The sequence below is a fragment of the Chamaea fasciata genome, unplaced genomic scaffold (assembly GCF_029207755.1).
Source record: "Chamaea fasciata isolate MVZ Bird 193981 ecotype frontalis unplaced genomic scaffold, bChaFas1.0.hap1 SCAF_7, whole genome shotgun sequence".
NCBI classification, from domain to species: Eukaryota; Metazoa; Chordata; class Aves; order Passeriformes; family Sylviidae; genus Chamaea; species Chamaea fasciata.
Window position 1 is genome coordinate 21,700,610 of NW_027094092.1, and position 26,439 is coordinate 21,727,048.

Consider the following 26,439-nt stretch of genomic DNA (forward strand, 5'->3'; position numbering starts at 1 on the left):
TGCTCCCAGCGGAGCACAGCCTTTGTACTTCTGTGTCACTGTGAACATCACGACTAGATCCGAATTTATAAAAATAGGTCTTGTGGTAGCCTGTATGTGGCATCAGAAATGCAAATGTTTCATTCAGTGGAGCAGCAGTGGAGAAGTAGCTTCCACTGCTCTCAGCTCAGCAGTCAGAGATTTGCGTCTGAGGTGGAGGAGCTAAGAGGCAGATCCCAAGGGCTGCCGAGCTGCAGCTGTTGGTGGCCATGCCCCTCACACCTGTCACAATCCAGCAGGGAATCTTATGCCAGGTTTTGACTGCTGACAGAAAAGCTTTAGTGCAAAGATGTCTGGATTTAGCTGAGCATTGCAGTACATGGCAAGGTGGTTCAGGCTGTGACTCCAGAATGCTGTAGCAGTGTCTCTGGCCATGTCTAGGCATGTCCTGCTCATTCCTCAGCTCCTGGTGTTTCTGTACAGCCTTTGTCCTCTGGACACAGCATGTTCCCAGGTCCCATTTCTCTCAGGATCCTCACACTTCGATTTCTTGGCCTCTGATCCTGTGTTCTGTCACCTTTTAAATAAGGGTTGGACAATTTGCAAAGATGATACGAATCAACTGTTTAAAACCGGTTATTCTGTATTTAGAGTTACGCTTGGTGCCCGGAATGCCTTCTCTGTACTGTGAGCTTCACAGCTGAAGGGTTGCCTTGGAACTGGCCCAAGCACATGTTTGCATGAAGACCCCAACAAAGCCCAAAAGAGCAAAGTCAGCAAGAGTCTGAAATCCACTGTTATTTCATGTACCTGCCTGCTTCAAAAATACACTGCTGGATAAAGTAGTTTCCCTCGAAGTTTAACAGAAAAAAATAATGGGTTTTCTGTTGTTCATTTGCTGAAGAAGTTACTGCTCAGGGTTAATATTTTTTAGATATCTTGTAAGTCTAATAATTAGTCTTTCTGTCTGTATTTTCAATATTACAATGCTTGAAATTTTTAGGATTTGGCAGTGAGCAGACATTAAGAACCAATCTGCTTCTATGAAAAAAGTACTTGCATCATTACTGATGTATACCTGAATGATCTCTCCATCTCTTTTTTTGATTCATCTGAGCATCTGGGTACTGAAGGCTATAAAGCTTACCTAGAATACACAAGTTGGAAATTTATACCCTTGAGGATGACCAGCAGCACACTGGACACATGGTGTTCCGAGTAAAGTCTTGCTTCCCTTTGATGTGTTTAGATCTGTTACCTGGGATATTCATAGCTTGTCTGATCTCAGTGGACCAGAGCTACTCAATAATACTGCAACTTTGTTAGGTTTTGTTTCTGAAGTGCTACAAGTGTTTAAAATTTGTGTTTTCCCTGTAGCACAGCTAGTATTAATAATATCAAAATACCTAGTGCTGTTCACTAACAGGTTCTGCAGCAGTAAGCTTTTAAATGGCTCAATACTTACAAAAATTCATTTCAACATAATTTTTCTGTGTGAATTTTTCAGTGACATTCCTTGGAACAAGTAAGTATCTTCTGACACTGCCTACTCATCATTTGGATGAGTCAAAGAATTTATTTTCCAGTTTTGTAGTTCGACTTGATGCCTAGAGAGTCGTGCTCTGAAATACCGATTTTTTGCAGCTTCCTCAGAAATGCCATGTAGCTCATGTTGTAGTGTAAAGTATCGCAAGACAGCAAGGATGTACCAAAAGACAAGCGCCAGTTTTCAGATCCTTGGCTCCCCCTCAAGACTGCAAGGAGTTCCAGCTTGTTGGAGGGGGAATTGCCTTTATTTTGTACAGTGACAAAACATCCAGTGCCTATAAAACAAATATGGGGAGCCCATTTTTCTGTATGCCATCATTTGATACAGTGTGTCTTACAGCTTCTTTCTCTAATAATCTGCCTTCTGCATGTAGTGTAATGCTTTTAGGATGTGCAGAGGCACTAACAGCTGTTCTGATTCTGATGTGCCTGTGCCTCAGTTACAGTGGGATTTCCACAGTACTTTAAAAAAATCTTACTTAAAAATAGTTGACCGAGGCATTCACCGACCCTCATTTTAAAATTTACTTCCTGGTGCAATGTAACTGGATTGTTGGGAAAAATATGCTAGAAAGTTTGGCAAGATTTACAAGTCTAATTGCTGAGAGACTTTGATATATGGAAGTAACATAGGAGACTCTAAAACTTCAGGGTTTGATTCAACTTGATGTCTTTTTTCATTACACAAATTCTGTGTGTTTCTTGCTGAATCAGGTTCTTGGTGTACTTTGTGACAGTGAATAAATTTGAACTGTGCTTTATAAAGAAACTTTCACCTTTGGGCAAAGTTGAACAGAGAACATTTATTCTAAAAGTGTTTTACTGGCAGGCTTTCTGCAATGTGACTACAGTAGCTGTCAAAGTTCAAAGAAAGCTTTTCAGCACAACTCTTTTTTCCCTGTTTACTGTGTTGGAATTGAAGTCAAATTCTTGCATTTCAAGTGCTTCGTCTTGCATGTTACAGTTTCAGCACTTTGGAGGAGGAGTAAATGGATGTGGTGCTTTGCCACCAGCCAAACACTAGAGTTAAAAATGAGTGAGTTGGACAAAGCATCTGTTCTGGTGCAGGAGGCTCCACTCTCCACACTGTGAGGCTGTGTTGGCTGTGTGGGTTGACGTCTGTTCTGTTTCATCCCAGAGGAGCCTTGTTGCTTACATTATGAAAAAGGTTATCTAAGTCACTGTATCTGTGTATTTTTCGCTCGTCTGGCTCAAATCAGGTGACAAGGCACAACAGACTTTGCATGAAGGGGTGAAGGTGGCAAGTGTTTGTAAGAGCACAAGCATGACATGAGATTGAGTGAAACCAGTATCCTCTGAAGTCTACCTAGAGTCTTGTGGGAAGGAAGGGGCATAATCCAGAACAGTCTCTAGGTATCCATCAAATATCTTTTATTTGGACTATTGTATTTCTGACTAAAGAATTATTTGACAGGTGAATGAATCCCTGAGGGCTTTTCCAAATCTTTGGGGTATGTTTCCATCTCTTTGAATCTTAATAAGCAGCAGCTCATAAGAAAGTTCTGAGACATTTTATGTTTTTATTCAGGGTATAATTTTCCTGGTTTAGGCATGTGACTGCACAGGAAAGCAGGAAGATGCTAGGTGGAACTTGAGCACGAGCAGCATGAGGGAAGTGTGAGCATCAATGTATCAAGCCCTGAAGGGCTTCAAGTGTGTCTTCTTGATTTCAGCACATCCTGCTTCCCACTTATCTTTACCACTGCTGCTACTCATATCTGTGCTGTGCAAGTTATGCAGATGCAAACCTTTGTTTACAACTTACTCTCTGTATTCTTCATGAGGTGTCATTGCGAACACAATATTGGTGCTCTTCACGGCTCAGTACGTCAGCTTTGTCTTTTTCCTGCTGTAGAAATGTCTGGCACTGTGAACAAAATGTGTTTGATATAGGGAGGGGTGTTGTAAAGAGCTGGATAATGAATTGTAAGTCTTGACAGTGTTGCTGACTGGATCTGAGATGAATAAGTTTCAGTTCAAAAGCCATCTGTCTGTCACTACAGAGAAGGGAGTAGTGAAGAGCTTACCAGGTGCCTACCAAAGCTGCTTTATCGCTCCTCAGGTGCATGGGGGAGAGAAAATACAAGAGAAAGCTCAAGAACTTGGATAAGGACAGGGAGACATCACTCACCAGTTACCACCACAGGCAGAAAAGACTCCACTTGAGGAAATTAGTTCATTTATTACAAATCAGATCAGAGTAGGGTAATGATAAATACAAGCAAATCTTAAAAATACCTTCCCCTGACCCATCCTTTTATTCCTGGACTTAACTTTATTCCTGATTCCCTGCCTCCTCCCCCCAGGTGGTACAGGAGGATGAGGGGAGTGGGTGTTGTGATCAGTTCATCACACAGTGGTTTTACTACAGCTTCCTCCAAGGAAGAACTCCTTCCCGTGCTCCAGTGTTTTTTCCACAGGAGAAAGTCCCCCATGTACTCTTCCAGTGTGGTTCATTCTCATGGGCTGTCACAGGGTCCCTCCAAGATCTTTCAGGAACAGGCTGCTCCAGTGTGGGTCCCCTGGAGGACCACAGGTCCTGCCAAAAATCCTGCTCCAGTGTGTGCTTCCCACAAGTTCATAAGCTCCTTTGGGTATCCACCTGCTCTTGTGTGAGGTCCTCCCTAGGCTGCACGTGGATCTCTGCTCCCAGATGTGCTGCAGGTGACAACCTGTGGGCTTCACAACAGGCTGTAGGGAAATCTCTGCTCTGGCACCTGGAGCAGCTTCTCCACTCCTTCTCCACTGAGCTTTGTGTCTACAGAGCTATTTCTCTTGCTTATACTCACTTCTGTTTTCTGCCCCCAATTACTTCTTTTCCCTTCCTAAATGTGTTATCAAATAGTCAGTGATGGGCTCGGCCTTGGCCAGCAGTGAGTCCATCTTGGAGCCAGCTGGAATCTTCTCTGTTGGACTTAGGGGAAGCTCCTGGCAGCTTCTCACAGAAGGCACCCCTTGCCATGCAAACCCAATACAACTACTAAAATTCTGTGTTAGGAGCTTTGTGTTCACACTCTGATAAGGTTAACTTTCTACTAGGCTGAAGGATTCTGCTGTTATTAAAAAGTACTTACTTGCTGGTGACAAACTGAGTCAAATGTGAAGAGAAAATCTGAAGACTAAAGAAAAATATCCTTAACTGGGCTGATTTCCTGGTGGATCAACGTAACTTCATTCATTTATTCAGTGATGTTGCTGTTTGATTGTTGAAACTTTGGGTTTTGCTGCCAGATAGTAGTTGATGGGAGTGTGGTACTTGGTGCATTGCTTTCCTGTCAACCCACTCACACTGGGTTGGTAACATACTCTAAATTCTCCAATACTGAATTCAGACCTCTCATGAGACTGTCTTACCAAAAGTTAAAAACAGAAGCCGACTGCGAATATCTTTCTGTTTCTGAAAGAATAATAAGCCAAGATCCTTCATCTTTCAGAATAAGGTTTTCTAGCTGGTGACACCTACATAACTTTCTCCAGAAATATCTGCCCAGATGCTGTTTGTCACCGAAAGTGAAGCTGATCGTTGACTTTGCCCTCAGTGACTGCGTAGTATCATGCGAGCAGCCTTTAGATGTCAGATGAGCAGTGCTATTTTGGAATGGGTGATGAAGCGCTTTAAACACAGTGAATCTTATTTTCTTTGCAAATTTATCTCTCATTCATTTGCACATGCCACGGTAGTTTCTCTAGCAGATGAGGCATAAACCATGCTACATTCAGTGCATAACTCAGGCTTTGTGTGCAGCCAGTTCAAAGTGAGGTGGGGCCCATAGGAGGAAATAGGAAATATGACTGTGAATGAAATACCGTAGACTTTAATACTTTGACTAACAAAATAGTTAGATTTTTTTAAAAATTCTATTTGCTGTGCTTCTCTGCATCATGGTGGATACTTGGTCGTCCTTTATTTGCAACAGTTGAATTCACAATCTCCAAATTCATAGTGAAAAAATGGACTAATGTCAGTAGCACCCATTATTTTCTATTTATCTGGTGATATAGGAGAATTAATTTGTTAAGGGTGAAAATGAGTTATATATAACTGTTTGGGCTGTATAGGTAGCCGCCCAGCAAAATAGCTCCATACTAAAAGAAGCACTGCAGCTTTTGCTTTGGAAAGGCATGCTTAGCCAAATTAGCCGAAACCGCATTTAGGGTTTAGTAAAAGGAACAAGTATATCTCTGAGGACAAGGTCCTTACTCAGTCAAGAATCTTACAACTAATGTAAACTTCATAGTCGGTAGTCCAGAGAAAGTAGATTTGAGCTTCTTATGTGAGTCACAACCAGGAGAATGCAGCCTAAGGCATAATCTGTTGACAGGACACAGTAGGATGACCAGAAAATATTCTGGAGATGCAGGTCACTGCGGTGAGAGAGTGTAACAGAAATTTGTCCAAGCTACTCGGAAAGGTGACAGAAAAGGAAGAAGTGGAGCTCAGGAAGTTCCCCTGCACCTGTATATATGGCAGACTTTTCCATTAAATTGTCATCAAGTTTGCACAGATGTCATGGGGGTGGACAACCCATTTAGAGGTGTCAGTGCTAACAAACAGATAAATGCTCACGTCTTCATGCAGCAGCTGGTTCTGTATTCTGAAAGCTTGAATGGAAACTGAGCAGATCCAGGAAAAGCATCTTGACGTAGACCATCTAACAGTCATGTTAAAAGTGTGAGATGTTGCTGTCCTTGTCACCCGGTCTTTTCGTCCTGTCATCACATACTCCTATTTCCTTGCTTCCGTTCTCAGGCTCATTGAATCCTTCATGAACTAATTTAGTTTACTAGTTCAGACAAAACAACCAGGAGGGAGCCATGTTCTCTTCAGCTCCTGAGTTTGGCTTAGCTTCCAGGGGATCCTCCTGGTGGTCACCACAGCTGGTGTGCAGCCAGTGTACTGCTCACACGCTGACATATGGGAGGAAACAGGGCTGCAAGCCTGGAAGTCAGCCTTTGCATCAGCTCAGCTGCTGCTACACCGCCTTCTCCACTGTAAGAACTTCCCCTCACCCAGTGAGGCAGCAGAGTTTAGCATGAGGAAAAGGCTGGGGTGTTTCAGCTGTGGGATGAAGTGCCATCATTTACCGAGCCCAGCTAGGGGCTGATGTGTAACTGCTCTGTGACCTGCCTCTAATGTCCCTCTTCATGGAGTGAACTATTGTGCATAGCTGTGGAAGCTGTAGCATGGTCTTTTGTAACAGAGTTTTCGATCTTCACCTGCTTCCCTCTTGATTCTGTTCCTTTACTTGTTAATCCTGAAGGCAATAAATGCTAATGGTAGGCCAGTGTGTTAAATTAGTTGCAGAGATGAGTTGAAGCTGTACTACTTTATGTCTTTTGAGGGATGTGGTGGAGGAATTTTAAAGTTAGAAAACAAAAGCAGTTTCTGTGATTGCAGTTTAAGGTATCTAGTATTTCAGCAGCAGGTGTCTTTGGTAAGGTTTGTTGTGGAAATTTATTTGCCTCTTAGGCTTAGAACTTGTGTGCCTGATTAAGTTAAAATAGGTTTAAAGTTAAAGCATGGGTTGAATTGGATTCTCGAATGACAGTTGCTTGAAGTATGGATTTTCATGATGGACATATTATGAATGTTGACAGAAAACTTCTGAACAGACAAACTGTGACTGAATGATCATAACTGCCTTCTTTTAAAATCACTGTATTTAGGTGAATGTCTTACATGATGGACTGTTAAAATGTCTTGCAGGTGGATTCACCAATGAACTTGAGAAACCCTCATGATTTGGTAATACTAATGAGACAAGAAACAACAGTTAACTACCTCAAAGAACTGGAGGTAAAGCATAACATTTAAGTACTAACTAATATCTGAAAATACAGATTTTTTTTTTTCTGTAGACTTTATAATGATAGTTTTAGATGAGGAAAATAATTTATTACTGGCAAAGTTCTTCTTCAATGAAAGAATGACAAATTTTTCAGATCTCAAGAATTTTTTGCCTCAAGTCTGCCTAACTGGTCTCCAGTTGTATCATTCCCTGTTGTTAGCCATAAATCCTAACATTTTTGCATAAAGTCACTAGATTCTGTTGTGCAGTATTCCCGGAGAACATGGAGCAAATCATCTCTGTTTTTCTTCAAGCCCATTTATTATTGAGAAGGGGTCTAACACCACCCTTTTGAAAAGGGCTTTAATGAACTTTGAACTGATAAACTGAAGTTTAAATAGAGTGGGGCTTAGGTAAGCAAACAGCTCACAGCCCTTCTGGCCATGCACCCCTTTCTTGTGCCAGCTTTGGTTTTATCAGATTGGGAGAACTAACTAATTGGAATGCTAGATGGACACCAGAGGTGGCTTTAGGGGAATGGGAGAAGCAGGAAAAAGGAAAAAGAAGGTCTGCCCCAGGTGTGGTTGTATTCAGCCAGTCTCTCTCATACTGTTTTTGTGGTGATAGACATTGTAGCTGTGGACAGAATAATACTTGCAAACTTTTTGGGGTGTGGGTTGTGGTTGTGGAAATTACTTATGTCCAACTTGTGGTATATGAATGACATCCAGCTGAAGTTACCTATTATAAGTTCTTGTACAAATTGCTACTAGTGGATATATCTCTTGTTTCACAGTAGCATGTAATCAAATATATGGCTGTAATTGAAAGTGCAAGTTTTCTCATTTCACAGGTATTCGTGTACAGTACTATTCACTTGTACTCAATTTCAGTTGTACTTAGCACACTGAACAGTTAACATGATGATGATGATTTGTTGCAATGTCTTGTATTGTTTCCACAAGGTCTTACAGTGGAGAAAAGGGGGCCAAATGTGAAAAAATTGATGTAGCAATGATTTCTTCTTTTCCTACATTGCCATTCCATGGATTTGGAATGTTACTAGCCCACTTTCTAGGCACAACAGGAGAAATAAGGGCTCATTCAAGTTGTATTATCTCTAATGAAAGTATTTGTATGCCATCCAAATCCAAAAAAGTCCTACAGATGTTATAAAAGATAAGGAAGTATTTCCAAAATTTAATGAGAATTTTTTAGATTTGTTTCAAATGAACTTTGTTTTAAGGAAAAAGTTGGGCTGTTGAATCGTAGCTACTATAGCGTTTGCTTTCATTGGTATTATATGCTTCTGTTTCCTTTTTTTGTTCCTACAGAAACAGTTAGTTGCTCAAAAGATTCATATAGAGGAAAATGAGGACAGAGACACAGGGCTGGAACAAAGGCATAATAAGGAAGATCCAGACTGCATTAAAGCAAAGGTGCCCCTGGGAGACCTAGATTTGTACGATGGCACATACATCACCTTAGAGAGCAAAGATATCCGGTAATAAGATGCTTTAATAAGGTGCTTTATATTCTAAAATTTTTACTGAATTAAAAAAAAAAATGGTACCTCTAAATATAAGTGAAAAATTACTAGCACTGACTTTCCTTAGATGGCAGTTTTTATTTTGTATCACTGTGGAATAAAATTGAAACATCTGCCACTAGTTGTGAACAGGTACAAGGTACATATGCTGTTTCCCCCAAACTGTCTATGCTAGCCCTGTCCTGAAACTTTTCCTGTTTCCAGTTCTACCACTGTTACTCTGTACTGATACAACCAGACATGTGAATTAAAGTGAAATATGTCATGTAGAAGAGGGCTGAATTTGCTTGAATGTGCTTTCAGTGTTTTGAGCTAGATAATTATTTTAGTGGAAACTGTCTTGACTTAAATTTGAATGAAATTCCATTGATTACCAAGCTGTTGAACTTTCTGGCCATATTTTGTCCCCTGTGTTTAGAAAGTGAAGGATGAGGAGACAGTGTACTTGACATTCAGCTTCATTGGTAATTCATCTTCAGGAATGACTGTTTTGTTTTAGTTGATTTTTTTAATCATAATCGCATGAGTACTTGAAGTGGGAAAAGATCAATTTTATCGTCATACACTTTCATTTGGACTTCTCATCACCCATATTTGGGATTGGTTTGTTTGTTTCAGTTGAAGAGCCTGCATGCATTGCCATTTGCCTGGCAGATACATCATTAATCATGGCAGTGATACACTAGGTTGACACTGATACATTTTGGAGGCTATCCAAATGTTGATGTTTTCTCTAAAGCAGACAAATTTATTTACTTTATCCTATAGTGATACATCCTGATACAACTGAAATCTGAGAATACAACAGAAATGGACTAATGTGCCCAAACCAGGGATTTCTGTAATGATTAAATCAGAGTACTCTCTATATCAGCTACCATACTATCTCTTTGGAACTTGAGCAGTATTTTAATCTGCAGTCTGCTGTGTTATTATATCCTCAGCCCTGAAGACTATATAGACACAAAGTCCCCAGTGCCTCCAGACCTGCAGCAGCCAGACTGTACAAAAGTTCTAGATCTTCCGTACAGTATTCATGCTTTTCAGCACTTGCGGGTAAGTGAGCGAATGCAAGTAAGTATTGTTCCCATTAGGAAGAGGAATAGAAAACTCCTACTGGCAGTTCTCACTCAGGGTTGAGAGGTATTGTAATCTTCCAAGACTGTTCCACACTTCTTTAAAACTACACTTGGGCCCTGATTAAAGTACCTTCGTATTGGAGGTTATACCTGTTCCATCAGGTATACAGTTTCTCTTTTGTTATTTTTTGCCTTATTTTAGAGGACATTTTTAGGAAAATGGAGTATTTTGTTTCCATAACATATTTCATTAGCAAATTGGTAGCTTTCATTGGGACTACTACTAGCTTGGAATTGTCTCAGTTGAAAGTTGGAGAGTGCTGAACAGGGTCTCTGAAATGTTTGAAGATTCAGGATCAAAAAATTGTTTGCAGTTTTGTTGGTAGCTCCTAACAAACCTGAATGTCTGTTTGGTATCTGAATGCCAAGCAGTAACCCAGAGGATAATTGTTCCTTAGTAGTACAAGGTTCAGCTGCTTTAGAAAAGTTAGGGTGGAAGATTGGTGGGAAAATTGGGTTTGTCAACACCATTATATGAGCAGATTTTCTAATGCAGATGTAGCTTTAGTGCTTCTATCTTACTATTTATTTTATTGCAAGTCTTTTCATCAACAAATAAGGATTTTCTTATAGCTAAACACAGCTTTTTAGCTCTGTTCCTGGGTCTGGATATATTTTTGGAACAAGTAGGTTTGTGCTTGGAGAAGGATGAAAGAGAAGAGGTGACGGGATACTTCCATTGTGTGCGTGTAACCTGACAACCCTGACTTAAGTGTTTCAAGTGGTCATTAGCAAATTCAGTAGTTGCCAGATACACAGTGCTACCAGAATTGAGTATTTCCCCTGTAGAACTCACAAGCAGAGGCTGCTTTTGGCTGCTTCTGCTATTTTCCGATCTGCAATAATATATATTATTATCTGTCAGAGGTGAAATTATTCTATCAATTCCCCGAGATCTTGAAAGGAAGATAAGATCGTAAAATCACGAAGCCGGACATTTTTCTGGTAGTCATGCTTTTGTTTATATTTCTCTGCTCCTAAGCATCAGCAAATACCTGTATTCAATTTTTATTTTAGGGTGTCCAGGAAAGGGTTAATCTTTCTGCACCCCTGTTACCTAAAGAAGATCCGATCTTCACATACTTGTCACGAAGGCTGGGAAGAAGTATAGAGGAAATAGGTCACCGTATTTATGACGGGCTCATGAAGGTATGAAACTGTAATCTTGCAGGATGCACAAAAAAGAGTGCTGGAAAGGTCTCACAAGTTTAGATACTCCTCATACAAGCAGTCAGATCCCGTTTTGCACATTTTTGGTTTATTGGTTTATTTGGTTTCTTTATTTTTGGTTTACAGTTCAGTTTCAAAAGGCAAACAGAGACCATTTTCAGGTAGGCAGGTCGAGGTAGGAGAAGGCATCAGCAAAGCTAGTAAATAGATACTTACTGTCATTTTTAAGGACTTATGTAGTTATGTTGTCTGGCAAGCTACATTCATTGCTCTGTCAAGGTAATAAGAGCTTTTAAACAAAAAATATGGCTACCTGAAGAGCAAAGAAGAAACAACAGTGCTGGAGTGTGTATGTTTTCATTGAATGTCTTCCTGTAAAATATAGGGACCATCACTGAACTCCAGCTAAGATGTTGATGTTTAAACTGCTGTCACCTCTCATTTCACCTCATCTTGTATTTTTACCTGCCTGAAATGCAGAAATTCTTTTTCTTTAATACATGAATATGCTAGTTCAGTGTTCCTAAACCTTGACAACTGTTGCCAAATGGCAGCTTTCCAGTGGAAGAGGAGAGCTTAGAACAGCTGAGCACCAACTTCAGTGCTCAGCTTTTCATCCTATAGTAATTAAAGCCCTGATTAACCTTTTGGTTCATGTGTCAGTAGTTGGTACAGTTGATGTGTTTCTCTTTACTGCAGAACACTTCTTCCTGGGTACTCTATAACATGGCTTCTTTTTACTGGCGAATAAAGAATGAGCCATACCAAGTAGTCGAATGTGCCATGCGTGCCCTTCATTTTTCTTCCAGGTAAGAATTGCTAATAAGGATTTCTTGTCAGATTGCTTTTCTAGGTATCCTAAATAGTAAACACGTTTTGGTTTCTGAGACAGTATCCTAAGGAATAATCCATGTTACTTGTTCTTGGTCTCTATGTGCTATACTAGGCATATAAATAGTTGAGACATTTTTGTAGCAAGTGCTGTCTAATGGCTGGAAAATGAAGGTGTCCTTGTGCATGATTCTTATAGTATTACCTTCCTTTAATGTTAGTTTTTAACTTTTTTTTCTTTTTATTTTCTTTTATTCTTTTAGGCAAAATAAAGACATTGCACTGGTAAATTTGGCAAATATTTTGCACCGGGCTCACTTCTCTGCAGATGCAGCTATTGTGGTTCATGCAGCTCTGGATTACAGTGACTTCTTTACCAGCTATTACACTTTAGGAAATATATACGCAGTAAATACAATCTTTCTTTTCCAAGACTTGAAGAAAATTAAATGTTACTTAGTCTTTGGGGCTGGACTTGTAATGCTTTACTTTTTTACAGTGTCTCTTGAGCTCCATGTGCATCTCATGCTTAATGCTTACGATTCTGTCAAGATACTTTTATTCAAAAGTCTGTCTTTAGCAAAGGCTTTTATCTGCACCTGGAAATAAATTCCAGTAAAATTCTTCTGCAGCCTTTCTTTAACAGATATTGTGGCTTGAGTGTCAGAAATGACAAGCTGCTTGTTACCATTAAATTAAAATTGAAGTTAATGGCTTCTTTAGAAACTGAGTATATTCATTAAATATTACTGCACAATGGCTAATTCTCTCTCTCGGTCATTCTTCAGATGCTTGGAGAGTACAACCACTCAGTCCTGTGTTATGATCATGCTCTACAGGCCAAACCAGGGTTTGAGCAAGCTGTAAAAAGGAAGCATGCTGTCTTGTGTCAGCAAAAACTTGAGCAAAAATTGGAAGCCCAACATAGGTAACTAAAGTATCCCAGTGGCAGTGCATACAATTGAACTTCTGTTGTTCTGTTGCAGCAATTATTTATATTTCAAGAAGAATTGTTTTTAAATTTCTGTATTTCTTTGATTATGCAATAGAATTAAGCATATGAATACTTTAAGAAACCTAGAGTTGAAAATGTGTGAGAGTGTAGGAAAAGGTGATATTGTAGAAAGCATTCAAAGTAAATCTTCTCTGTTTAATTTCCAAGATCACTTCAGCGAACATTAAATGAATTAAAGGAATATCAAAAGCAGCATGACCATTACCTTAGGCAACAAGATGTTTTAGACAAGTACAAGCTCATCCAGGAGGAACAAATCTTGAGGAACATCATTCATGAGACACAGATGGCAAAAGAAGCTCAACTAGGTACAGCTTTTTAGTGTTCATGCTCATTAAAGCAATGAAATATGGCATCCACTTATCTAAGTGTCAGGATACAACTTCTTCATATATTAAGATGGCCCTGAGTGGCTCTTGTGTTTTGCTTATTAAAACAAGAGATCGCAGTATGTTCTTAAACAGGGAATTCTTTTTGAGTCTTTTGAAGCTGGAGTTAGTTTCCTCTGGGCTGATGGAGTAAAGAAAAAGGATTGACCAAACTGGGGACAGAGAGGCTGACTGTGTGCTTTGTCTTCTCAGAAACCACACTTCTCTAGTATAAAAAAATATTTTGTGCTCTGCAGGGAACCATCAGATTTGCAGATTGGGCAACCAGCAGCACAGCTTGCACTGTCAGTGGGATCAGCCTGTTCGTTACCACCGCGGAGACATTTTTGAAAATGTGGAATATGTTCAGGTTTGTCTGTGACTTGATTGATACCACTGCTTCAGGTTACATCACATTTGCTTTATTAGCAGAATACTTTCAAGTTTTTCAGGGTTGACGAAAGGGCTACATTTTGGCTGTGGTAATCATAGTGAGAAATCTCTTGTCTCTTTCTTTTCCAGGGTGCCAAGTATTTTAATGCACATTCCTGTCGATATTAATACAAGCTGAGAGACTGTGAACTATAGAAATACAGAGGGTTTCTTGTAAAAGGCTTTGTTTTACTTAGAAGAGAGAAATTACTTGAATTCAGAAACTTCATTTTAGTCCAAAGCCTTAGTTTCCTATGATTACCAATAAAATTTGGTACAAGAGTTCTGGGAAGTTTTGGAAGCAAGGTGTGTAGCAATACTGAAAATCCAGAATGGCAGCCACCTAAGCAACACCTCTGCTGTGTTAGAACTACAGATAAGGATTATGATTTCACTTATTTTGCAATGTGGAGTATGTTCTGAAGTTTCCCCTTAACTCATTTAAGAAATAGAAGTAATTATTTTCAATTTTGCTGTTGTCTTTGATTGTTTTTCCTATTATAGTAATTATAAATTCAGATTATTCAGAGAATTCTGAAAGCCATGAGTCTTAGCAATTCTGACTTGATCTCAAGCTGTACAATCTAGATAAATAGATTTTATTTGTGAAGTGTCTGCTTGGTAACTTTTAGCCTTTTTTCCTTTATTTGCTCTTGTGTTTTCATTGTTGAGTTATTTACAGTTTGAATATTACTCTTGGTCTGGTCTGAGTGGACCAGGAGACTTAAATTACTTTTTTTTTTTCTGCTACCCAAATTTCAGCTCATCAGTGAGGCTTCACTACATAAGTGGGGAGGGAAGGGGAAATAACATGGAGAAATTCAACAAGGAATGTACCATCTCCTTTATTAAAATTGGTCTTTCTGTTGTTTCTAGTTTGGTGAAGACTCTTCAACTTCTAGTATGACATCCATGAATTTGGATCTCCATGCAAACCAAAGTGTTTACAGCCAGTCATTGCAGTCTTCCCCTGTGGCTCGTTCTGTCGTTTCAGTGTGGAGTGTGGAACCCAGCAGAGTGAGTGAAGAGGATGAGCTTTGGCCTTTCACAGAGGAGGGGTGAAAGTGAATCCTCCCCTTGTTTATGTGAAACTTCTTAGTGTTTGTGCTGCAGTTTTGGTGTGTGGCAGCACTGGAGAATGTAGCATTCTGAATTTCTTCAACATACAATCATCTGTCTAGTTTCTCTGTACTGGTTTCCCGTCCTTTGAAACTGCTGCAGCACGGAGGAAGTTGTTCTGTAAACATCTGCTGCAAGTAAAGTGGTACAGCTAAGTAAAGATAGAAATTTCAACCGATGATGTTAAAAATAAAGATGGAAAAATAATAGTTTTAAAGATCTCTGGGGTTTTTTTTTTCCTTCAAACTATCCTTTAATATCCCTTTTATTACCTTGTTCATTAAAATATTTAAAATGTTGAGATAATATTAATAATAAATAATTCCTTTCCCCCTTAGGACAAACAGCATATTCTTTGGCCTCAGCGGTCAGAATGCATGAAATCTTTCCCCAAAATTCCTGACTCAGAAGAACTGCCAACTTATTTCTTACCTCCGGAAAACAGGGGGTTCAGGCAAGTGTTGACTTTTAAAAGCTGTATTTGTAAATATGAGTTAAGAGTATTTTCTTTCTGGAGAGGATAGATGCAATTAGTAATCAGCAGCAGAGAGGTGTTCAGACCTCCTTCTCTGGCCTTTCCACAGAAAGAAGGCATTTTCCTGGATTGTTGTCTTTGCTCTAAGCCTAACAGCAGATCCAGTTTCATGGTGATTCTTCCCTGACTGTTAGTCCAGGGTGAACATGTTAAATACAGACAGAATGAAGATTTAAGCACAAGTCTTGATGTCTTGTGGACTATATTAACCAAAAAAAAAGTACCTTCAGAGAGAGAGAATGAAGTGAGCATCTATTTAATAACTACAGTTAGCTCTTGTACATTACATACATCCTCTTAGCTTTACTTATGACAGAAAATGATGAAGACCAGAAAACACTAAAAAAGGATTAGGAGTGGAAAACTCCAGCTCATTCCTTTGGGACAGAGGTAAAAAAGCAGCTTAGTCATGGAAGAGTCAGTAATATTTGTTATTATACAGCATTAAATAAATGTGTCTGTGCTGCAGTAGGTAACTTACATAGATCAATGCAATATTGTAATACCCTAGTTACTAAATTATAACAGTGGTAGTAAAAAAACTGTTTTGTTCTACCTGGTCAGCATAATACTAGTATTGAGCTTGTGTTAAAGGTTCCCATCTGCAAGCATCCAGCAGCTTCCTTTGGAAAAAAAAAAACGGTGTTCATCTTAGAATGTTCTTTATATGTAATTTGGCTACCTCTTGATGTTTTTGAAATCAAGTTTTAGTGTAAAAAAATACAACTTTTTTTTGTAATGTATCTGTTCAGTCCTAAACTTCACAGAATCCTTATTAGCATAATATGAGAACCTTCTGTTATCTCTACTGCACTGTTCATTGTTCTTGTTATTCTGTGCTTAAAAATGGAAAGTAAAGACCTTCAAAATTACTTCTCAGGGGAAGGGTGGTCCTTGAGTTCTTCACGTGTGCAGGTCGTATCTCACAGCAGTCTGCAGTACAAGGCTTAGCAGATTCTTGTATTTCTACATGATGACATGCAGCACATGCTGTTAATTTGTCTTGGTTCTCCTTATTGCTAGAATCCCGCCAATACTGAATATCCCAAGAGATACTGTTGAGCTTGAAGAAGCACCAGATTGTTCTTCCATTACTGATGCTCGTAATAATGAATCTCTAAACATACTGGTCAAGGAACTAGACACTAATGTACACTTGAAATTCAAGATGCCAGACAATCAAGCAAGACAAGTAAGAGACGTTTTCTTGTTGGTTCTCTTCTGATTTTAAATCCTCCTCTTTATTGCCTTAAAAATGTTATTCAGATCATGAAAGATTTTGATATTTCAGGGTAATCAGTTCCTCTCAAAAATGTGGGCAAATCCGTTCTAAGTGTAATGGAGAAAGGGTTAATTTGTCTGACTTCTTTCAGATACTGACCAAAAGCATACGAAATGGGAAATTTAATTTACTCTTTGGAATCACATCTTTCTTTTAAACGTAACAGTCACTTGATACAATTAATTTCCAAGAACTACTGCATTCTACCAAGCTGATAACTTAAAGCCTTCATGTTGCATTCTGAAGATCGGTTGCTTTAAGTGTTATGTGTTCCCATCCTCTTTTTAGTACAATATCTTTATCTTGCCTTTGCTAAAGAGAAGATTTAAGGAAGCAAGTGTTGAATGGCCCTTGTAGATCTTGACTGTAAAATTTATTCAGTAGTTGGGGGAAAAACAAATCTTTGTGTTCCAGGTTTTGCATTCTCGTATCAACAATGAAACTATTACACTGACGAAGATAGGAGTGTTTCTAGATCATGCCATGAAAAAGGTATGTCAATCTGTCACGTGATATGAATTCAGAATTCTTACTTAAGATTTGTTTTGATACTTCTAAAGTTGTCAGTGACACACTAGAACGGAGTTTATTTGCTGCCTCTAACTGAGATGAAACTAACTTAAAAATCCTTGTTTACAAGTAAAGCAGAAATATGTGGAGAAGTATCTAATTCAGCTTAACGTGGACCAAACAGCCCTGTAGTTGCTTGTTCTTGTTGCAATGATATGGAGCAGCAATATATTAGCTAATTCTGGCAGCCATTTGCTTAATTGGGAGAAGTAGCTTGGAACTACTCCTCCATCTGCCACCCCTTCCTGCATGCCTGCCTTGTGCTCTTCCTCCTCCTCCCACTACTCTGCCTTTCCCCCTACTCTCCCTCCAAGGAAACCAACCCTATGTCAATCTTCTGTCAGGATAATTAGCACTCTGGGGCAAAGAATGTACCTCTGTATAGAACCCTGTGGAATGCCACCTCCATCTTGCGTGGGGCCTTTGAGAGTCAAGTGACAGGAAGCATTGAGAGAGACGTTGACTCTTTTTGACATGTCAAGCTGATATTTCTCAGTTTAACTTTCTTGTAGAAGTTGTGTCAAGGTATTATATGTAGATACTTTTTTTGTCTAAAATCAGTACCATTTACTATGTGCATCTGTCTTAACCAGGAGAAAAAATGAGCAGTAGGAGTTGATGCCTATTATTATGTTGTTCAGAACAGTCCTATACATGTCTAATATCTTGCTATGCAGTGCAAGAGTATTTTGGTTTTAACTGTAGTATTCTGTTGCTGTCATGCTAAAAGCCTGAACTTCTCTGTCTGCTGATGTAAGAACAGACTTGTGTCTTACCTGTTCTTCTAATGATAAACTACTTAGAGCAGAAATGCTGCAGTTAGTATCATTGTATTGGGAAAGACAAAATGCTAATAACTTGCTGGGGATTTAGTTGGAGAGGTGATTGAGACCTGTGTATGGAGAATAATTGAGTGAGGAGTTTGGAACGAAGAACATGCAAGCAGTGTTATGTATGTGCATTGCAAAACAGGGGTCATTAATAATCTTGAAATCAAATTATGTAAGAAACTCCAAACAAAGAGCGTTATATCATGTTATATCTTCCAGTTTGTCTAGAACCATAGTTAGAACCCTTTTGTGTGAGGGTTTTTTTAAAACCCAGAACTAATATCTCCTTACTGACTAATTCAACACAGTATCACTGTTTTGTTTCCTTACTCCAACTGTGTGTTTCCTACACAGGCATGCATTTGGGCTTCAGACATGTAGGTAGGACTGTGCATCCATTTCAGGTGTTGCTTTTACACTGTCAATGTTTTGTAGATTGAGTAATGCAGCATGTTGAAAATATTAAAAACTAGAACATGCTTCTAAATAATTTCAAAGTGCATCTGAAAGTAGATGTTTTACTTACCTCTGTCAACATGTCAGTATTTTTAAATTTTGCTATTTCTCCTCTAAGTTGTGTGCTTGTTTTTGCTGTTATAGGTTAAAGAGAAGGAAGGAATATTCAAGGTGTACTTGACACTTACTCCCTTCTTTCACCTGCCCTCACTTACTGCTTACTATTTTATAATCTTTAAACAGTGTCTAATGCATGCCAGTTGTCAACTTTCCTAAGACAAATAGATAACTAAATCTAAGAAAAAACAACTCTGAAACCTTAAATTGACAGAGAAAGGTACTGTTAGACAGAGGACCTGGAAGTACATCTAACTGTAACTTAATAGCTGCGCGACTTTCCAATTCTAGCATTTTACATAGATCTGTGATCTGGGTTTGTATGATTTTAAGACTGAATTGCCTGACAAGCCTTGCTTCCTGTAGTGAACTAACCATTATTGCTTGTACAATTTAAGGGATTCTGTGGTCATGATACAAAGTATTCATATGAGTAGAGTGTGAGGAACAGCTGCTACTAAATTACAGTTCAGCCTGTAAATCGTGTCCATTTGAGTAGAATGGAGTAGATTGAATGATCTGCTAATAGTCACCACAAAGTCTAATTTGTATCTAATTAACAATGTAGTATGCAAGAGTGAGCTCTGTTTGCTTCTTATTAAAGAGCAGGCATTTCTGTCTTCCTGAGACACCTCTTTTTGGGTGTTTTTATCCTTTTCCCTGACTCTCCCATAGCCAGAAGATCCTCTATGGCTTGTGCTTAATGAAGCTGGATTGTACTGGCGTGCAGTTGGAAATAGCACCTTTGCTATCACCTGTTTGCAAAAAGCGTATAATTTGGCTCCACATGAGTATCAGGACATCCCTCTGGTCAATCTTGCTAACCTCTTGTTTCATTATGGTCTTCATTCGGATGCCAGCAGGCTCCTGCTGAAGGCTTTGGCCATCAATGCCTCTGAGGTAAGATGATGGGGTTTGTGTTCGCTCAGCAGTGAATGTGTTTCTCCTCATTATTTTCTAAATACATGTTACTTGTGCTTACCTGTGCAATGCAGTTCATCTTCCAGCTTGTGATTTATAGTGGATGTTAATTTTCATGTAAATTCCTGACTGCACCAGTGGTGGTGCTAATTGTTGAGAGTATTAACATCTAGAGAAGTTTTTGTAAGTCAATGACAGACTTCTAGCCTCCCAAAACCTATTATTATCAGCAGTGACTCGAAGGAATTTAATCCTGGTGTTTGGCAGCATTTTAACCTAAAACAGAGATCTGTCAAACTGTCAGCATTGTACTTGGATTCTTAAAACCCTTAAAGTAGCACGTATGCCACCAAGATCTTTGGCTGTATAGACATCTTTCTGTGACACTTGACTTTATATCTGTACAGTTCTATTTGTCCCTAGGTTTTGTCTATATGCATAGAGGAAAACATGTTCTAGTTGTTTGGTGGCTTTACTTCCAACCACAGATTCAAACCAGGTTTTTGTATTTCTGAACAGTAACATGGTAAACATTCGGTAGGTTGTCACCTATGTCATATAGACAGTTTCTGTATAAACTGTTTGAACTACTGGACTGGCCAGAACAGTTGTGAAAAGAAAGGGGGGAGGGAATGGCGTAGCAGGGAACACCTTTACTGTAGCAGATAATTTTGATCTTATATTTGAGATGCTTCAGTAAGAAGTTCAACTTCTTTCCTGTGCCTCTCTAGTTAGATTAACAGAGTTTAAACCTGCCAGGCTGCCAGTCACCTAGCACATCAAAAAGCTAAAAACAGAAGAAGCTTATTCAATGTAGCATTTAGAAACACATTTTCAAGTGTTGGAAAGGAATGTGGTCCATTTGGGTGGCAGGTAAGAGTGCAAAAAGAAACTTCAGAAAGAACTATGCTTGAATAATGTGCATTCAGAGTAACACTTGCAAACACAGCCTTGGAGGGGAAGAACCTAGGAATCCTTAGGACCATGCTGTGTGAAGAGGGCTTTTCTTCAAAAATACTAGCAAATCCTCCCTCATTACAGTAATGCCTGCTCCCGTTTTTTTTCAGGTGTACTCAGTCCTGTAATACCTTTTGTACCAGAAAACCTAGCAGGAGGAATTGTAGTTGAATGGTATTTCCTGGAATATAATGGAAAGTAAATACAACTTAAAATTAATTACAGCTACTGGAAGTAAAATATGTGCTCTATCAGCAAAAGTAGTTAAAAAGAAAAATAAATCCTGTTGCTCAGCTTCCCCCATTTTCTGAATGCAGTTTAGTAATACAAGCTGAGTTGGAAAAACCTTTGGCTACTCCTCAGTCTTCACGTTTGTAGATAATCAATGTGAAAAACTGTTTCAGTGGGAAAAAAGCCTGCTAAATTACAATGATGTAGTCATTATTCTAGCAGTGTACTGTTAATACAGCAGTGTACTGTTAATTGCAGTGAATTACTTTGTCCAAGTGGAAGACTTTTCAGTCATCCAATAAATGCAATGTTTTACTGTGTGCCTGTATTAAAGTGTTGAGTTGTACCCAGTGAAAAAGGTGTTTATAGTCTTCACTTTTCAAAAAAATACATATTTTGGGGATAGAAGCCAAAAGCAGTAGACAAAAATACTGTTTTTCAAAGAATTGGGAGCCATGAATGTGTTCCCCTAGGCTAGTGTGACATTGGTGTTTTCAGTAACCTAGTTTTGATAAAGTAAATGTGAACACTCTTGGCAAATGCAGTGCATCTGTCCTGCTAGAACACTAGCAATAGTTTTACTTTTTTGCAGATTTCTAAATTGCCTTTGTGCATTTCCTTTTAGTCCTTTGGTATTCTCTGCAGTAAGCATTATGTTTCTGATGGTTATAAATAAATACTTAATGCTTCATTTCAGTTTGTGTGTGTTTAACAGCTGCTTTTTTTATTGTGGAAAGGTGGAACTCTGAACACAAACCTATGGCAAAACAGCTTTTGGTTACCACCAATGCATAAAGCTGTTTTGTTCTCCATTGTGATAATAGGCAGTGCCTGCATAAGAAGTTTTCTAAATTCTTTCCCACCAAATTTGTGAGGGTGTGACTTGACCAGGGTTTTTCCTAGTTGGCTTCAGTCTTTAACAGTGAACATACTTATACTGTAGTGTGTTGTTTTTCTCTTCACAGCCCCTGACTTTTTTGAGCCTAGGAAATGCATACCTAGCTCAGAACAACATTAGTGGAGCACTGCAGGCCTTCAGACATGCGCTGGATTTGACAACCAAGTGCTTGGAGTGTGAAAGCAGCCTGAAGATGATCCGCTGTTTGCAGTTTTATCCTTTCCTGTACAACATCACCTCTTCTGTGTGCAGTGGTAAGCAACTGCTGAAAGATGGACCACAAGTCAAATTATGTCTATTTGCCTTAGGTGTTGGAGATTTTTTTTTTCAAGTTTCTACCCTTTTGCTTCACAGTGCTTTCTACCTTTACAGATCAAGGTTGAGACATTGCTTTTAATGGAAAAGTTACAGGTCCATTAAATAATTGCTTGAGGGTGACTTCTTGAATATCTAGAGGGCTTCCACTGAGTGCAAATTACTTCCTGGCTGTCAGTAATACTTTAACAGCACCACCAATATCTCTTACTGGTTAATAAGGAATGCTGGATTCAGTATTTATGGAAGTGCACATCTACTGCTAGGCTGCTCCTTTGTACATCCCTTTAGGTTTTATAGTTGGCTGGATTTGTTTCTTTAAAGCTGAAAACTTTGATGAAGAGTAATTTAGTTTTAATTCACATCCTTTCAGTGTGTTCAGTGCTTTGGTTGTCATTTTCTAGAGTTCAATCTTCAAGGAATAGACTTGTGTCAGCCTTATGTTACTTGTGTGGGACCTGCGATCGCTGCTCTTAACACTCCAAAAATCTGTAACAATGACTTAGAATCCAGTCTCTCCCCACCAAAGAATTTCAGATATTTTCAGCAGTATGATTTCTTGTTATTAATGGCTACTTATTTTTTTAAAAAATAATAGCTTTTGGAGATGGATTCTTTCATTTTATTCATATTATTAATCCCACTGAATATTTTCAGTACTTTGTCTGTACTTGAATATGGCCAATATGATACTTACGAGCAGTCCTGAAGACAATTTATTAATATACTTTCTAATACCTTCCATCTCAAATTGTTACCAAGGTATCTTTCCATCTAATATTTTCTTTATTTTTAAGTGTAAACCTCACCAGAAAAAAGCTTGTGATTTTTAGCATTGCTAGGACTTCCTCTGAGGGTTGTTTAAAATTCCCTCTCCAGTGAAAAGATGTGGAGAAACCTTCTCTGATTTAGCATCTAGAATTGTGCTGTCTAAACGCAGACTAGAGGCCATCCTGTCTCCTGGTACAATATGGATGATGCCATCGTAGGTGAAATTCCAGGACTATGCCATTAAAATAATACTGCTTTTTATGGCCCTGTGCATTTTGCTGTGATTGAGAGCCCATCACCTGTGCAGAGAAATGAGTGCTGTTTGGCTGAGTGGGCTGTAGTGAGTAGTGTAGCAGCCCGACTGATGGATCTCTTGCTGATATCCATAATGTCAGCTCCTCTGCTGGTACCTCACAACGAATCTCTTAACTTCAGATTGCCCTTCTTAGAAAAATCCTGGGAGTGAACAGTAATGGAACTTGCACATTTCATCACAAGAGACATTTACACTGTTCTAAAAAATAAAGAACCAAACAATGTCTGTTTAGTTTAATGAAGGTCTTTTAAAAGTCTGTAATTCACAAGGTTGAAGTTATTCCAGTCAAACCTTAGTCATAGCTACTCTATTTCGAAGTTAAGCAGAAAGCAATTTAAAAGTATATTCACAGAACAGAAACAATAACAAGCAGTGGTTGTATCTGGACTCCAAAGTTATCTTTGACATCTTTTGTTCTATGTGCTTTTCTTCCTTAAATTTGTCATAATGTAGTTTGGTTGATTTTTGGCTTCTGCTTGCATTGGTTCTCCATCCAGGATGTTCATTTTGAGGTCAGCTGTTACAGCATATGCTGTTTAGGAAGTTTATATTGCTTGAATGTGAGGGAAAACCCATCTCAAAAGTGCTTAAGAGAAAAGTGTTATCTTGCCTCTTTTTGCCAGCTTGGCCGCTGGTTAGCAAAGTGAGCATGAATATATTCATCTAGTTCATTGGAGTTGGGTTTTGGTCAATAAGGAATTGCGAAGCTGCTAAATCAAGAGGGAGCTCAATATGCCTTAGCATGTTAATGAGCTCATTAAATTTTGATATTCCATTTTTTAAGTATTTTATTCTGTATTTGTATTATTTGCCTTTTTCTAAGACTCGTCTTTATATTTATTTATAATATCCTTTAGGTCATCATTTGTTATAGTGCAAAAAACCTGAAAATACAAACCTAACAAATAGCATAAATATTCTTTGTGCATTCTTGTGCAGAGTGTAAAATAAGCATACTGGTTAATTCAGCCTTGATGACAATTTGTGGTTTAAGTCCAAACTCAAAATTTAAAAATGGAACAATAGGTTTACCTATCTTACTGCACAGTGTTTGGGGAAATATTTTTTTCCCCACTGTAAACTTCAACTGACTCAAGAGGAATCTTGACAGGCTATATGAAAGTGAGGTTAAGTCTCCAAAACCAGAATGATTTCAAGACTGTGTGCTCAGAAATCATATTTTGCACTTAAAGGTATTCTGAAATTTTGGGAGTCTTTTGTTGCTCCTTCAGTCCAAGGAAAACTGTTGAAAAGAGATTATTTTTCACTTGGTGGCATGTCATAAAATATTTGTATCCTTTGAAATCGATATCTTATGCTGGAAAATTTACCAAGCATTTGGAATGTCAGATGTTTCTCTGGTTTAATATCTTGTTTTGATGAGCATTCCTTCAGTATTTCTGAAAGTAACAGCAGTAGGCTTCTTGTGCTTTGGGTTGTAGGCCCATGTGATAGCTGTGTTTTTGCTTCGCCTGTCAAAAGCCTCTGTTCATGAAAACTGAGTAAGTAGCGAGACATGGAGTTCCTTGCTCTGCTGCCGTGAGCCATCGGCAGAATCCAGCAAATGGTCAGTGGGAATTACACGCTAGCATGAGATGGAATATGGGATCAAAAATCTGAATTCATGGCCTGATTTTTGATTAAAGTTTGTGCTTGGTGTTTTTTCAAATAAGTGAAATAGGCATTTTCTCAAGCATGTTGGGACATTTGCTCTTAGTGCAGGACTTTGAAAGTGTGACAGACTAACTCTGACTTTTTGGATGCTTGCTTATATGCTCCTGTCTGTACTGCTGCCTGGTACTGTTTTTTAGTAACTTACTTCTGGTATAGATATTTTATATTTCAAACCCAGGTCACTTCATGCACATGAGAATCAGAATTAAAAATCTCAGACCAACACTTTCCTATTTAACTTTCGCCTCCTGTATTCAAGTTTATATAAAGGTTTCTTTTCATTGTAAAAGAATTTCTAAATCTGCGGAGGTTTTTGGTGGGGTTTTTTTCTTATGGAGGATGTTTGTGAAGTGTCCAGAGTTATTCCAACCATGTAACCTGTGACATTATTTTAGACAGCTGCAGGAGTTCAAGCAGTTGCATCTAATATAGATCCTATACAGCAAGAGCCCACACAGTGCCTTATTTCCAAATACTTGAGAAAAAGGTTAGAAGACTTCATTCGTCCAGCATTATCCTGTGGTGATCCTTCTGGAGGTGACTTGGCAGTGTTAAGGGTGTTGCTGTCTGCTGTTAGGTTACTGGTGAGTCAGTTCCTGAAGCAGGTTAAAAAACTTCGTGTTGCATGACAGATAACTTCAGCAGCTGTGTCTGACACAGCTAACAGGACCAAGAAATGTGTGTTAACAAGTGTAAAAAGCTTAATGTGCAAAACAGGCTCAGCTCTCAAAGGTGCAGAAATGAAATATTTGGGCTGCTTATTAAGCTAATAGAGAAAGCCAGCATCATTTTTGTCTGATACTGAATGATGCATTTCTGAGATTTGTCTTGCACACTTCATGGCTTAAAATACTACACATAGCTTTTGTTGGGTGTTGAGGTCTGTAGAGGACTATCCAGCTGTGGGATTGTTCCTGTGGGACTTCACTGGCTGATGTAAACGTTCAGATGTTTCCAAACCTTATTAAAATGGTTACCCAATACGACAACCATATTTTTAGTGTGATGGTCAGCTGACCGTTGAAACATGCCATTTTGTTAGTTGCTGTTGAATAAGACTTTTCTTTCTATGTGTAAACAGAATTGTTGCCTGGGCAAACACAAGTCATTTGTACTCATAGTATTTTTATCTGACTAAGCATCTTCCTCTGACTCACAGTTCCATTTGCTTATGAGCTCATGCACTTCACATTCTTTTAGGCAAGACCAAAATTCAAAATCTTATTATTAGACTGATGCTATTCAAAACATGAAACATGACTTGTTTCAAGCTTCAAGTTCAAGTCTATCTTTCATCCTTGGCAGGATAGTGCTTTCACAAAAGGCTTTGTGCTGCTCTGTGGAAAGTCGAGGGAGTGTGAGTTCATTATGAGTAGTATGTGCGTGCCACCAAGAAACCTGAATCCTTGTATGTAGAGGGAGTGTTTGTGAAAGGCATTCATCCTTCTTCCGCAGAGTGAGTTCTGCAATGTGGATCTGCGTTAGGCGTGGCTTTAGTGCCCTCTTGTGGTACCAGTACTCTGTGCCACATGAAAACATAACTGGGCTGTTTCCCCTTAAAATAAAACACGGGGAAGGTGCTTCAGCTTACAAGTGTATGGATTTC

General features: G+C 38.8%; 1 protein-coding gene across 1 annotated transcript in view; it reads left to right on the top strand.

The window, feature by feature from the left end:
* The window catches only part of TTC17 (tetratricopeptide repeat domain 17), a 55,847-nt gene that overhangs the window by 5,880 nt on the left and 23,528 nt on the right, over nt 1–26,439 (top strand). Inside the window, exons 2-16 of the mRNA XM_066187881.1 lie at nt 7,256–7,345; nt 8,672–8,841; nt 9,831–9,942; nt 11,043–11,174; nt 11,895–12,004; nt 12,290–12,434; nt 12,815–12,954; nt 13,189–13,349; nt 13,667–13,779; nt 14,718–14,858; nt 15,299–15,414; nt 16,519–16,687; nt 17,192–17,269; nt 19,426–19,650; nt 21,825–22,011. Of these exons, the coding sequence (XP_066043978.1) occupies nt 7,256–7,345; nt 8,672–8,841; nt 9,831–9,942; nt 11,043–11,174; nt 11,895–12,004; nt 12,290–12,434; nt 12,815–12,954; nt 13,189–13,349; nt 13,667–13,779; nt 14,718–14,858; nt 15,299–15,414; nt 16,519–16,687; nt 17,192–17,269; nt 19,426–19,650; nt 21,825–22,011 (2,089 nt within the window). The remainder of the gene's footprint in view (nt 1–7,255; nt 7,346–8,671; nt 8,842–9,830; nt 9,943–11,042; nt 11,175–11,894; nt 12,005–12,289; nt 12,435–12,814; nt 12,955–13,188; nt 13,350–13,666; nt 13,780–14,717; nt 14,859–15,298; nt 15,415–16,518; nt 16,688–17,191; nt 17,270–19,425; nt 19,651–21,824; nt 22,012–26,439) is intronic.